Source organism: Ornithorhynchus anatinus, chromosome 1 (genome assembly GCF_004115215.2).
Source record: "Ornithorhynchus anatinus isolate Pmale09 chromosome 1, mOrnAna1.pri.v4, whole genome shotgun sequence".
Taxonomy (NCBI): domain Eukaryota; kingdom Metazoa; phylum Chordata; class Mammalia; order Monotremata; family Ornithorhynchidae; genus Ornithorhynchus; species Ornithorhynchus anatinus.
This window is the reverse complement of record NC_041728.1, coordinates 72,961,316-72,975,309: the sequence shown is the minus strand read 5'-3', so window position 1 is coordinate 72,975,309 and position 13,994 is coordinate 72,961,316. Positions and strand designations below refer to the sequence as shown.

The window sequence follows — 13,994 nt, the reverse complement described above, 5'->3', positions numbered from 1 at the left end:
CTTATCCATGTCAAACTCATCCTCACCTGGTTTAATTCTGCCCTCTCCTCTTGGCAACAATACTTCTCCATCCTTATTGACTCCCATATCCATTATCCACACCAGCTGTTTCAGACTTTTCACTCACTCTTCAAATCCCCATCCCTCCGCCTACCCTATCAGTTATCCCAAATGACCTTGTCAACTATTACATTGATAAAATTGTAACCATCAGACATGCTGTCCCTGAAACTTCCCTTGATCTTTTCCAATCCGTCCCTCTTCCTTGTCCCCCTTTTGACTCTCCCATCCTTCCCCCTGAAACTTCCCTTGATCTTTTCCAATCCGTCCCTCTTCCTTGTCCCCCTTTTGACTCTCCCATCCTTCCCATCAGTATCGCAAGAGTAGCTCTTCCTTCTCCCTTCAAAATCTACCCCTGCCACCTGTGCCTCCAACCCTATCCATTTGCACCTTATCAACTCACTTGACCCCTCCTTTCGTCCCTTCCTAACCACCCCCTCCACTTCATGGAAAATGACACCTCCTTGTTAAATCCAAGAGATTCTACTCCATCCTTATCCTTCTCAACCTCTAAACTGCCTTTGGCACTGGAGACGATCCTTTCTCCCTGTAGGCTCAAAGCTCCTCCTCTAGATGGTAAGCTTCTGATGGAAAGGAAACATGCTTACCAACTTTGTTGTATTACATTCTCCCAACTGCTTAGAAAAGTGCTCTGCACACAGTAAACACTCGAAAAAAAAAAATCACTGACTGATTGATTTGTTCTCTTATCACTTTGGCTGCTCCTTCTCAGTTTCCTTTTCTGGGTCCTCCTCTGTTTCCCAACCTCTGAACTGTAGAGGGGTTAAGGAGGGGTGGCCTCTCAAGGCTCAGTTTTGGGTCCCCTTCTAGTCTCCATCTACACTCACTTTCTTGGAGTACTCATTCATTCCCATGGCTTCATCTTTCATGTCTACACAGATATTTCCCAAATCTCTTTCTCCAGGCCTGACATCTCCTTCTCTACAGTCTTGCATATGCTCCTGACTTCTGGACATCTATACTTTTATGTCCCACCGATCACTCAAACTTAACATGTCCAAAGCATAATTCCTCATTTTCCCATCCACACACACTGTCCTCCCATCACTGTAGACAACATCACCATCCTCCATATCTCAAGTGCTATAACTTTTGCATTATCCTTTATTCATCTCTATCACGCAGACTGCATATTTAGTCTGTCATCAAATTCTGCCAGTTTTGCATCCACAATATCTGTAGTACTCCACTTCCTCTCCCTTTAGATTGCTATGACATTGATCGAAATACTTGTCACTACTGCATCAGTCTCCTTGCTGACTTCCCTGCCTTCTGTCTCTCCTTATTCTCATCCATACTTCACACTCCTGCCCAGATGATTTTTCTAAAAAAAATTTTCAGTCCATGTCTTGTCTTTCCTCGATTCATCTCTCTCATTCAACCCACATATTCAATTCAATAAGAGAAGCAGCGTGGCTCAGTGGAAAGAGCATGGGCTTTGGACTCAGAGGTCATGAGTTCAAATCCCAGCTCTGCCACTTGTCAGCTGTGTGACTGTGGACAAGTCACTTAACTTCTCTGTGCCTCAGTTTTCTCATCTGTAAAATGAGGATGAAGACTGTGAGCCACACGTGGGACAACCTGATTCCCCTATGTCTACCCCAGTGCTTAGAACAGTGCTCTGCACTTAGTAAGCGCTTAACAAATACCAACATTATTATTATTATTAATTTGTTGCCAAATCCCGTAGGTTCAACCTTCACACCAATGCTTATATCCACCCTTTCCTCTCCATCCAAACTTCTACTATGCCAATCCAAGCACTTATATCCCGCCTTGACTACTACTACATCTGCCTCTTCATTGGCCTGCCTTCCTTTTGTCACTCCCTATTCCAGTCCATACTTCACTGTGCTGCCCAAATCATTTTTCTAAAAACTGTTCAGTACAAATCTCCCTACGCCTCAGGAACATCCTTTGTTCATCCACCTCTGCATCAAACAGAAACTCCTTACCATTGATTGACTTTAAAGCACTCAATCAGCTCTTCTCAACCTTCCTTACCTCACTGATATACAACCCAACTTGCACCCTTAGTTTCCCTAACACCAATTGCTCAATGGGCCTCAGTCTCATCTATCTCACTGCCTATCCTTCCCCACAGCCTCTCTCTGTCCCGGAACTACTTTCACACTCCATATATGCCAGACCACCACTTTCCCCATCTTCAAAGCCTTATTAAGGTCACTTCTCCTCCAAGAGGCCTTCTCTGATTAAATCCTCTTTTTCCAGGCTCCCTTTACCTTTTCTGTTGCCTATACAATGGGATATATACCCTTTGAGTACCTTATATTCATCCCACCTTCAGCTCCTCAGTATTTACGTAAATCTCCATAATTTATTTATTTATACTACCTGTCTTCCCTTCTAGACAAGTTCCTTATGGGCAGGGAATGTGTCCACCTACTCTATTGTATTGAATTCTCCCAAGCATTTAGTATAGCCCTCAATTAATACTATAGTTTGATGTCTGCTTTCAACATCTCTAAATGTTTCCCATCCATTTCTGCAAGAGAAACTCCATACCTTTGGCTTTAAAACACTCCATTAATAATAATAATAATGATAATAATGAATAATAATGGTATTTGTTAAGCACTTACTCTCCAAGCACTGCTCTAAGTGCTGGGGTAGATACAAGGTAATCAGGTTGTCCCACTTGGAGCTCATAGTCTTAATCCCCATTTTATAGATGAGAGAATTTATGCACAGATAAGTTTAGTGACTTGCCCAAGGTCACACAGCAGATATGTGGAGGAGACAGGATTAGAACCCACGACCTCTGACTCCAAGCCCGTGCTCTTTTCACTAAGCCATGCTGCTTCTCTAGCTTTCCCTGTCCTAACTCGCAGAGAAGCACCATGGCTTAGTGGAAAGAGCACGGGCTTGTGAGTCAGACATCCTGGGCTCTAATTCCGGCTCCACCACTTGTCAGCTGTGTGACTTTGGGAAAGTCACTTAACTTATCTGTGCATCAGTTACCTCATCTGCAAAATGGAGATTAAGACTGTGAGCCCCACTGGGACAACCTGATAACCTTGTATCTCCCCCAGTACATAGAACAGTACTTGGCACATAGTAAGCGCTTAACAAATACCGTCATCATTATCATCATCATGTCCTGGCATAGTGGATAGAACATGGGTCTGTGAGTCAGAAGGCCATAGGTTCTAATGCCAGCTCAGCCACTTATCCGCTGTGTGACTTTGGGCAAGTCACTTTACTTCTCTCTGGCTCAATTACCTTATCTGTAAAATGGGATTGAGCCCATGAGCCCAAAGCTGAGATAGGGACTGTGTCCATCCTGATTTTCTTGTGTCCACCCCAGCACTTAGAACAATGTTTGGCACGTAGTAAGTGCTTTACAAATACCATAATTAATATTATTTTTACTATGTCCTACTACAACCCAACCTGTTCACTTCACACTTGTAGTGTCCACCTACTCCCTCTCCACCGATCCCTTGACCATGTCCTCCCTCTAGCCTGGAACTCTCTCCCTTCATATCAGACAGATTGCCACTCTTCTGTCTTCAAAGTCCTATTTGAATCATACTTCCTCCAAAAGGCCTTCCCAGACTAAACTCTCATTTCCCCTAGACACCTATGCACTTTGAACTAAGAACTTGATATTCACCTCACTCACAGCCCCACAGCACTTTCCACCTAGCCATTTCCCCTATCTGTAATTTATTTGGCACCCACTAAATACTCATTAAATATCAAGGATTAATTATTTGATTAAGCTAAAGCATCCCATCATCATATTCTATAAATAAGTCATATGATTGAATCTTTCAAGGAAACTGCCATGTGGATACTTGTTCTGCTGATTTTTATTAGGATTTTTCAACTTTGGCAAATAATTTGTCCTTTGGTCTGAACATCACCCTTCATTTCTCTCTAAGTCAATCTGCAGCAAGACAATTCATCCTAAAGATCTCTGTATCTCTTGGAATTCCTCTATTCACCATCCAGTTTTCTTCTTCAGGCATATTTATAAATTTATCTGATTTCTTGAACATTAATGTAAGACATCTTAATCCCAAGATTTTAGCTGGTGGTGACGAAACCTTGATTTTTTCTTTCTTTTGGCATCTTGCCGTAATGCTTTAGCTTATCATAATTCAATAAGGCCCTTACAGGAGAACAGCACCTCTGAATGAGATGCAATGAAGGCACTGACATCTAAATCATCCAATTCTAAATTATTCTATCTTCTCCGTTCAACAACTTCCTTGGTTATCAACTTAGGTGTCTCTTAAATGCCTTGAAAATCAGAACCACACTGTGGTTTTAATCCATTCATTGAGTTTTCAGCAATCTCAGCCTAAGGATATTTGGTATCTCACCTTACTTTGGTCTGGAATGTAAGGAGTAGTATGGAGTCCAATCTCAAGCATTATCAAATGATACTGGTTGTATCCTCAGTATGTTTGGAATAAGGCTAGGTAACCTGAAGTACGTCTGGGTGGTAGCCAGCTTGCCCCACTCCTCTCAGTGCCTCTGTTCCTTCCACAAAGTTATGGTTACCAAGAGGGAGGAAAATAATAGAGCAAAATTGGGTGGTGGCCAAATGATAGCTTGCAAGCCACATACAAGTCCTCTTTACTCACTATATATCTCATTGTAAACAGTTAAGCAGTGTGGATAGAGCATGGGTCTGCGAGTCAGAAGGACCTGGCTCCACCACGTGTCTACTGTGACTTTAGGCAAGTCGCTTCATTTCTCTGTGCCTCAGTTACTTCATCTGTAAAATGTGGATTAAGAGTGTGATTACATGGGGATTAAGAGTGTTATCCCCATGTGGGATAGGGACTGTGTCCAACCTGAAAAGCAACGTGGCTCAGTGGAAAGAGCATGGGCTTGAGAGTCAGAGGGCATGGGTTTGAATCCCGACTCTGTCACTTGTCAGCTGTGTGGCTTTGGGCAAGTCACTTAACTTCTCTGTGCCTCAGTTACCTCATCTGTAAAATGGGGATAAAGACTGTGAGCCTCATGTGTGACAACCTGATTATCCTGAATCTACCCCAGCATTTAGAACAGTGCTTTCCACATAGTAAGCGCTTAACAAATACCACCATTATAGTTATTATTATTACTGATTAATTTGTATATATCCCAGTGAGTTAGAAGAGTCCTTGGCACTTAGTAAGCACTTAACAAGTACCATTATTATCATTATCATTATTATTTATGTTTTATGGTTCACTTTTCACCGCTTCAATCCTTCCAGCCATGGCAGCCCCACATGTGGATTTAAAATGCATGTGTATAATTTACTTTTTGTCCATTAACAAGTACAGTTCAATAAAACTGCCAGAGATCACTGTAGTCTACACATCATTTTTGGAGCACTTAGACGAGGGAGGTTCAAATATCAGCTATGTTTATTCAACCCCTCATCCTTATAAGGTAGCTGACAACTAAAATTTCTGTATAGTGTGCAATGGGAAACACAGATTTTGAACATTGAAAATAGGAAAATGTGATAAGGATGATATTGATTCATTTGTCTGCTGAATATGTAAAAATGAACCTTGCAAGTGGGAAACATGGAACAGCATAGGGAAGGGAATTGTATATTCTGTGAAGCTATCTGATGAGTTCTTGGAAATGGTTCCTGCTTTCTGTTGAAAAATCACAAATCCCCTTTAAGTAGCTTATCTTTCTTTCAGAAAGATGCCAGATACTCAATATCTGCAGCTCTCCCCGCATGAACTCTCTCAGGGCTGCAAAGTGTGAGGGTCAAAGGGGTGGCAGGATGGTGAGAAGAAGAGACTTTTCTTTTAGTTCTTCAATTGCAGACTTTGCAGTCTTCCCTCACACGTAGAGTAAAACTGAATTGAGTAAAGATCATCTGCTTTGGAGGATTCCTGGAGAGGGTAAAATGGGACTGCACTGTTAATTTGCCCTGTAGCAGTACTAGGACTCTGCCCACAACCCTAGGGCTGAATCCCAGTAAGCCCCAAAAGAAATGAAGCAGTGGTTTTAGAAACTTAATCCCCTTCCCAAAGCCAACTTTGTTTTCTGGTGATGATGGCTCCCACATACAAAACTCCTTTTCAGCAGCCTTCTCAGTCAGAGGATGGTTTGCATTTCGTCTGGCGGTGGAGTGGTGGAGATGTTCTCTCTGGGAATTCTTGTAGCCGAGAATGATATTTCAGGTCTCATAAAGTCTTTATTTACACATAAAATTATGCCTCGAGTTTAGTAGCAGTAATGTGATGTTCGTCGGGCATGTCTGGGGCAGATCTGTCTGGGAATCTCCACCGCTGTGCGGTGTCAGCTCCCTAAGGACTGGGTTTGGGGGTGAATATGGTGGGAAAAGGGGCAGTGTGTGGTTCCTGGCACAGCAGGAGGTTTGATGTCTATAAATATAAATATCACCAAGCCACTAGTTGTCACAGGCAGGGGGCTTTAATGTATTTGAACTAAGAACAACATGAGAAGCCCTGTGAGAACTATTTTTCCTTAGGATTTTATTTTCCAGTCGGTGTGAAAGATGTAAGTTTCGTAGACCCCTCGGGTGCAGCGTTAAAGGATGCTTTATTCTCTTATCACACCTTAATATGCAGGGCCTCATTAATCTCAATTTCCTGCTGATATAAGCCCAGCTAAACCTTTACACATGTGTGAAAGTGCACCCTTATGCCCTCTCAAGTCTGACTCTTAACCTAAGGATCTGCTTTTCCAGGCCCTCTGGCCCCATAACTGTTAGACTGGGGAAACTCAGGCGGTGAGGACGAGGGCTTCTGGAATGAAGCCGGCATGACAGGAATGCAGGCAGCTGCAAAATAAGAAATGGTGCTTGGGTCTTGGGGACTACTGTCACAGAGGGGAGGGAAGCATAACTGGATCAGGTTTGAGGTTTTGGGGTGGGGAGCTGATGTGGTAGAGGATGAGGAGAAGCAGGGAAGCCAGAAGACAGGGACACAAAGAAGAAGAGGTGAGAAGGTGAGGGAGGGAGGCATGGGGCAAGGCAAGAGGAGGAAAGACAAAGAAATGTCAAGTCATGCAGCTGAGCTATTAACAAAGACAGAAATATTCATTCATTCAATTGTATTTAATGAGCTCTTACTGTATGCAGAGGATTGTACTAAGTGCTTGAAAAGTACAATTCAGCAATTAAGAGAGACAATCCCTCCCCATACCAGGCTTACAGTCTAGAAGTCTATATATCATCCTACTTCCTTGAGAGTGGGGATCCCATAGAATAACTCCATTGTACTCTCTCATGTGCTCAGTACATTACTCTGCACATAGGAAATACTCAATAAATGCTATTAATTGATTGATAAATTGGCATGTTGACCAACAACAGCTACTGAGTACATTCCTCATAAGCATCCAGTTAAAGCTAACTAACCAACATTTTTCATACATCCTACTAGCAGTACCTAAAATACTTGCCAACATATTAACTCACACCGAGTCCCTTGAGAAGTTACTGGTAGTTACCAACAACTTCTTTATGCTATTCAATCTCTTGGTGTAATCCATCAATTGACAAGTGTTGGCAGACATTGGAAAAGTTTCATATGTGTTTTACTTCCCCTCTAGACTCTAAACCCGTGTCTCTAGATTGTAAGCTTGTTCTGGTCAGGGAATGTGTTATGATAATAGTTACGGTATTTATTAAGCACTTAATATGCACCAAGCAGTGTTCTAATTGCTGGGGTAGATCCAAAATAATCAGTTTGTCCCACGTGGGGCTCACAGTCTTAATCCCAATTTTACAGATGAGGTAACTGAGCCACCCAGTTAAGTGACTTGCTCAAAGTCACACAGCAGATAAGTGGTGGATCCAGATTAGAACCCATGTCCTCTGACTCCCAAGACTTTACTCTTTTCACTAAGCTACACTGTGTTATATTGTACTCTCCCAAATGCTTAGCACAGTGCTCTGCACACAGCAAGCACTCAATAATTAAATGAATGAATGATTATTTCAGAACCCCAAATTACTCTATACTATTCCATTTGAGAAGCAGTGTGGTCTAGAGAAAAGAACATGGGCCTGGAAGTCAGGGTTCTAATCCTGGCTCCACCACTCACCTGCTGTGTGACCACTTAATTTAACTGAACTTCTCTGTGCCTCAGTTCCCTCATTGGTAAAATGGGATTAAGACTATGAGCCCAAATGTGACATGGACTCTGTCCAACCTGATTAACTTGTTTCTACCGAAGCACTTAGTATAGTGCCTGGCACATATTCATTCATTCTTTTCGTCATATTTATTGAGCCTTCACTGTATGCAAAGCACTATACTAACAATCTGTCAGAGTACAATATAATAATAAACAGGCACATTCCCTGCCTACAGTGAGATTATATAGTAAGCATTTAACAAATACCATAAACACTTAAATGCCATAGAAGAAGCATGGCTTAGTGGATAGAGTACGAGTCTTAGCGGCAGAAGGTCATGGGTTCTAATTCAGACTCCGTCACTTGGCTGCTCTGTGGCCTTGGCCAGGCCACTTCACTTCTCTGGGCCTCAGTTACTTTGTCTGTAAAATGGAGATTGAGACTTTGAGCCCCATGTGGGACAGGGACTGTGTCTAAGCCGATTTGCTTGTATCCACCGCTGTGCTTAGTACAGTGATGGCACATAGTAAGTGCATAACAAATGCCGTAATTATTATTTTTATTATACAAAAATTAAGTGTATGACTGAGTTTTGCAATTTTTTTGTGTGCGTCTTTAATATTGGAAACTTATATCAGTGCCAGAGAATGCTGGGTGTCTTCACTCCACAATATCCTTTCTCTTCCTTTCCTTATATTTCCTTATATACCCTATTTGCCCCACTGCTCTTATTGTCTCTCTTCTTTCCTTGCATTCATGGCCACCAGGAGGGGAAGGACATAATAATTAGGATGATGATGATAATAATAATAATAGTCAGGGTATTAAGTGCTTACTATATGGCAAGCATTGTGCTAAGCATTGGAGTTGATACAGTATAAGCAGATCAGACACAGTCATTGTCTTACTTGGGGCTCATATTCTAAATAATGTTAATAATTAATAATAATTATGGTATTTGTTAAGCACTTACTATGTGCAAAGCACTGTTCTAAGCACTGGGGTTGATACAAGGTAATCAAGTTGTCCCATGTGGGGCTCACAGTCTTAATCCCCATTTTACAAATGAGGTAATGCAGGCACAGAGAAGTTAAGTGACTTGCCCCAAATCACACAGCTGGATAAGTGGCAGAGCTGGGATTAGATCCTATGACCTCTGACTTCCAAGCCCATGCTCTTTCCACTAAACCACGCTGCTTCTCTTTCCAAGTGCGTAGTACAGTGCTCTCCACACAGTAAGCACTCAATAAATATGATTGAATAAGTGGGAGGGAGAACAGATATTGAGAGAAGAGGAAACTGAGGCACAGAAAAAGTTTAGAGACTCACCCTACGACACAAAGCAAGCTAATGGAGGAGCTGGTATTAGAACCCAGGTCATCAGCGCCCAGGTCTGTGCTCTATCCACTGGGTCATACTGTTTTCTCTAAGGACACTAAAGTAAGGAGACTGATTTTTGATGAAAATAACGTAACTAGTCTAATCCTTCAAGCCTTAAATATTTTCCACACAGTTTTCATTCTTTTAACTGAATGACTGGTGTTAACTTTCTCAGCAAAAATATACTCAATCAGTGGTATTTGAGTGCTTCCTATGTGCAGAGCAGTGTACTAAGTGCTTAGGATAGTACAATAGAACAGAGTTAGTTAGAACAGACAGGTTCCCTGCCCACAAGGAGCTACAATCTAGAGGGGAATAAAGACATTAATATAAATAAATAATGTATAATAATTTAAAGTTATGCACATAAGTGCTGTGGATTTGAGGGTGGGACAAATATCAAATATCCAAAGGCTACAGATCCAAATGCATAAATGACACAGAAGGGAGAGGGAGACAGGAAAAAGAGGGCTTAAACAGGGAAGATTTCTTAAAGGAGTTATGACCTTAATAATTGGGGAGAGTGGTGGTCTGACATCTATGGAGAAGTAGAGAATTCCAGGCTAGGGGGAGGATATGTGAAAGGGGTTGGTGATGAGATACAGAAGATCGGGGAGAAGTGTGTGGACTGGGCTGTAATAGGAGATCAGGAGAAAGTAAGAGGGGGCAAGACCAGCATGATATACTGCCATCAAGAAGGGAGGTGATATCTTAAAGCAAAATTTTCATTTGTAAATAGAAAATTGTGATTTTTCTATGGGATTCTGAGTCCCTTACTGACCTTTTCAGTCAAACATGCAGTCAATTGTGAAGTGCACCACCAGTAGGATCTTCTCCAAATATGAAGGACAAATATATCTATGTGTATGTGTGTGTGTGTGTGTGTATACCCTCACATGCAACCATACTCATACAGTCAAGTTTAAAATTCTACCTAAAGTGGTTAATTTTTACAGTGACTCAAATTTTATATTTCAGGCAACTCAATTACCTGGCCTTCCTGAATATGTTAAAATAGTAGAAGTTGGGCCCAGAGATGGCTTGCAGAATGAAAAGGTAAGACATTTCAGGTTTATGTGAGTTGAAACAATTAATTCTTTTAAGAGTTAACAATATGACATAACTCAAGTGCTTATTTATCTTAATTCATAGTGTATATTAAATTCATATTAACTGAACACAAGCCTTTCTTTTAAATGCAATTAAATTTAGAAAAATATTTTCATATTTTGGTTCTCTAAGCTCTTGTAAATTATTTTTATCTGTATAGTCAAATTTTTTTGTTTTCCTAGACCATCGTGCCCACCAACATAAAAATTGAGCTCATCAATCAACTTTCCCAAACGGGCTTGTCAGTAATAGAAGTGACTAGCTTTGTTTCTGCAAAATGGGTACCTCAGGTAGGTAAAATTCACTGGTTAGTCAATTGTGACATGATTCAAGATCATCAAGGAATTCTCTGAGAGTACTCAGACTATAATCTGATGTCATCGTTATCTATCCCCTAATGCTATTTTGCCCAAAATATTCAAGGGCAGGGAGCTATGACTGGAAAAAATAAAATATCCAATGATTGAATCCTAAGAGGGGTTGGAAGCTGTACCCAAGCAAATTGAAAGTTTGGGAACTCCTCCATCCTTTTTTATTCACTGTCATGTATAATGCAGCATGTCAGTGCTGGTACAGCCTCCAAGTAATGATGATGGGGTTTGGTTTCCTTTAATCTGTCCTTGATGAGAGGCTTTATTTACTTAGGTCAGTTTCCTTCTGTTTCCCTATATCCAAGAGGTGAGGAGTTACTTCTTACCTAACGCACAGAAGTAGCTCTGCTGCAAATGCTGAGGCAAGGAGAATTCCAAACCCTAGTTCCTTTAGGGTGACTCAGGACCACCTTTGAAGTTTAGTTGAGGAATTGGTCATGGACCATTGACACCAAGAGAGGAAAAAAGAAAGATTGGACAGGGACCCTTCCTGGTCAAGGTGGTAACAGTACTAGGGATTCCTGGGGAGTTGGGAGGGGCTTTCTGGGACTCCATTTGGACTGATTCCTTCCATCTTCCAAGTCCTACTCCTGTGACACTCATTTATTGCCTACCTTCCCAGAATGCCCTCACTGAAGACACGCACCTTGCCCAGGCCACTCTCACAGACCCATTGTCCAGAACCCACTCTAGACCATTGGAACCTCAAGATAGACTCAGACCTGACTTGACTTGACACAATGATGCATGGCCTAGTGGAAAGAACATGGACCTGGGATTCAGGGGACCTAGGTTCTAATCCCAGCTCTGCCACCTGTCTGCTATGAGACCTTGGGCAAGTCACTTCACTTCTCTGTACCTCATTTACTGTAAAATGGGGATGAAATGCCTTGTCTCTTTCCTATTTAGACTATCATCTCTATAGGGAACTGTGTCTGACCTAATTACCTTGTATCTACTCCAGCAATTAGAACAGTAGTGGTACATAGTAAGCCCTTTACAAGAACCATAATGATGATAGTCCCCTAAGTTTTGATAGGGTGGCCCACACAGTAGTGTGGTAGATGGCTCCTGTAGTAGATTGTTTTGGGTTTCCTCAGGCCTGACTCAAATATCTTGGATGTAGCTGGATATATTTTTTGTAGCAGGTCCAGGTCTCTCAGTCTTATATATTGGATGCCACAACACTTTGTAAACCTCCAACATGGAATGGAGCTTGATGCTCCTTTGTTGCTGTCCTCTACTTTGCATTCTGTCAAAGGCCATGCTGGCTTTTTTCAGCCTGTTTTTTATCTTTTTCCCTATCAGAGCATTGTTGGACAGCTTACTATATAGGTGTCAGAATTCTGTAACTCCTTTAAGTTTCGTGGTGCATAACTTTGACTCCCCCTGTACCTATTGCAAAACACAGTTCTATTTTAAAACTGCAAAGTGATTGAGATAATCGATTTCACCAGACATATGCCTTTTTATGCTGGTTAAATTGTCCATAATTACAGTAATTAAGTACTTACTAGAGACGAAACACTGTACTAAGTACTGGGGTAGATAAAAGTTATCAGTTTGGATATAATCCCCATCCCAATGGAGTTCACAATTTAAGGCTAATCATTTATAATGTACTGTTACTTGTCTGTGTATTAGTAATAGTAAATATGGCATATGTGAAGTCCTTACTATGTGCCAGGCACTGTAGTCCTGGGGTGGATATGAGGTTATTGGGTTGTCTTCTCTCCTAGATTATAAACTCCTTGAAGGTTGAAACTGTGACTGATTTTTTCTAAATACATGTTCATATGCCTAATACAAAGCTCATTGTGATGATGATGATGATGATGATGTATAATCAGCTGAAGTGGGAAAGCTGATAGCAAGGAAGGCAGAAGATGCATTATGACAACCTAGGGAAAATCCATATATAATGATGTGGCAGAGCAATGGAGTGTTGTGAGACCACAGTGGAAAGTATTTCACCCTGGCAAGTGGATTTTTTTTGTTTTTGAGCAAAAGCTTTGAGAAAGTGATACAATGAAAATCCGGCAACTAAAAGATTCAACAATATGTATACATAGTGTGTATAAAACTGTCTTTCAATTAAATCTGCATAACATGGTCACTGACACTAACATTACCTTTGAACACAAAGAATGGCTAAATATCATTCTTAGCTTCACTCTGCCTTATTTAGAGATTTTTTTAATGTTATTTATTAAACTCTTACTTCATGTCAAACACTGTTCTAAGCACTAGGATGGATGCAAGTTAATTAGGTTGGACACAGTCCCTGTCCTGCATGGGCTCACAGTCTAAGTAGGAGGGTGAACAGATTGTATATATATAGTAGTAGTTCTAGTAGTAATAACATTTATTGAGTGCCCAGTGAGGCTAGTCAATCAATGGTATTTATAGAGCATTTATTTGGTGTTGAGCACTGCACTAATGCTTGAAAGGACAAAAAACAATTAGTAGACATGATCCCTATCTTCAAGGACCTTTAATCTAGTGGAAGAAACAGACACTGTGATGAATTACAGGTAGGAAGAAGCAATAGAATGTGAAGATATGAACATGAATGCAATGGTGTGGTGTGTGTGTATGAGTGAAGGAGAGAGAGAGTGAGTGAGTGTGTACCCAAGTGATTAGTGATGTGAAATGGTGAGGTGGCAGTTAAGGGATAAGCAGAAATAGTTTTGGGGGGTTAAAGATTAATCAGGATGGACTCCTGATGTCATTTCAATAGGGCCTTGAAAATAGAGACCAGTTGTCTGCTGGATGTAAAGAGGGAGGGAATTATAAGTAGGAAAATGGTGAAGCAAGAGGTCTATAATGTGAGAAATGAGAATGAAGCACACTCAGTAGATTGGTTTAAGAGGAAGGAAGCATATGAGCGAGAGTATAAAGGGAGAGGAGTGAGGGTAAGTCACACAGTGTATTAGGAAAATGAACCAGGAAGCAGAGAA

At 41.2% G+C, this 13,994-nt stretch overlaps 1 protein-coding gene across 7 annotated transcripts in view; it reads left to right on the top strand.

Moving 5' to 3' along the window:
- The window catches only part of HMGCLL1 (3-hydroxymethyl-3-methylglutaryl-CoA lyase like 1), a 181,977-nt gene that overhangs the window by 22,090 nt on the left and 145,893 nt on the right, over positions 1-13,994 (top strand). For 5 of the 7 annotated variants that reach the window (XM_029073980.2, XM_029074003.2, XM_029073967.2 and 2 more), the window contains exons 2-3: positions 10,532-10,609; positions 10,846-10,953. In XM_029073980.2, coding sequence (XP_028929813.1) covers positions 10,532-10,609; positions 10,846-10,953 — 186 coding nt within the window. The remainder of the gene's footprint in view (positions 1-10,531; positions 10,610-10,845; positions 10,954-13,994) is intronic. The other 2 variants (XM_029073987.2, XM_029073973.2) reach the window with 1 other exon arrangement.